The 500-nt window shown below is 46.8% G+C and overlaps 1 protein-coding gene across 1 annotated transcript in view; it reads left to right on the top strand.

Moving 5' to 3' along the window:
* The window catches only part of NRG2 (neuregulin 2), a gene marked incomplete at its 5' end in the record, with an annotated part of 43,009 nt that extends 42,896 nt beyond the window's left edge, over window positions 1-113 (top strand). Inside the window, one exon of the mRNA XM_008568634.1 lies at window positions 14-113. Within this exon, the coding sequence (XP_008566856.1) occupies window positions 14-113 (100 nt within the window). The remainder of the gene's footprint in view (window positions 1-13) is intronic.
* Window positions 114-500: the final 387 nt, after the last annotated feature.

Genomic DNA, 500 nt, shown 5'->3' with positions numbered 1-500 from the left:
TGGCGGCCGACAGCAGGACTTACTACTCCCTGGACAGCCACAGCACGCGAGCCAGCAGCAGACACAGCCGCGGGCCGCCCCCGCGGGCCAAGCAGGACTCGGCGCCCCTCTAGGGGCCCCGCCGCCCGCCGCCCCTCCGCCTCGCCCGCCCCACTGTCTTTAAGGAGAACAGAGACCACCGACTGGAGAGAGAAAGGAGGGGAAAAAAAAGAAATAAAAATATTTTTATTTTCTATAAAAGGAAAAAAAGTATAACAAAATGTTTTATTTTCATTTTAGCAAAAATTGTCTTATAATACTAGCTAACGGCAAAGACGTTTTTATAGGGAAACTATTTATATGTAACATCCTGATTTACAGCTTCGGAAAAAAAAAAGAAACAACAAAAAAAAGAGAGATGGGCCAATTTTTTGACTCTTTAATAGAAACATATTGTGGTGCCTTTTGCTGTACGCTAATCTGGGGCTCCTGGAGAGAAGTCTGGGTAGCAGGAAAGAGGG

The sequence above is a fragment of the Galeopterus variegatus genome, unplaced genomic scaffold (genome assembly GCF_000696425.1).
Source record: "Galeopterus variegatus unplaced genomic scaffold, G_variegatus-3.0.2 Scaffold426, whole genome shotgun sequence".
Taxonomy (NCBI): domain Eukaryota; kingdom Metazoa; phylum Chordata; class Mammalia; order Dermoptera; family Cynocephalidae; genus Galeopterus; species Galeopterus variegatus.
This window is presented reverse-complemented; position numbering and strand designations above follow the sequence as displayed.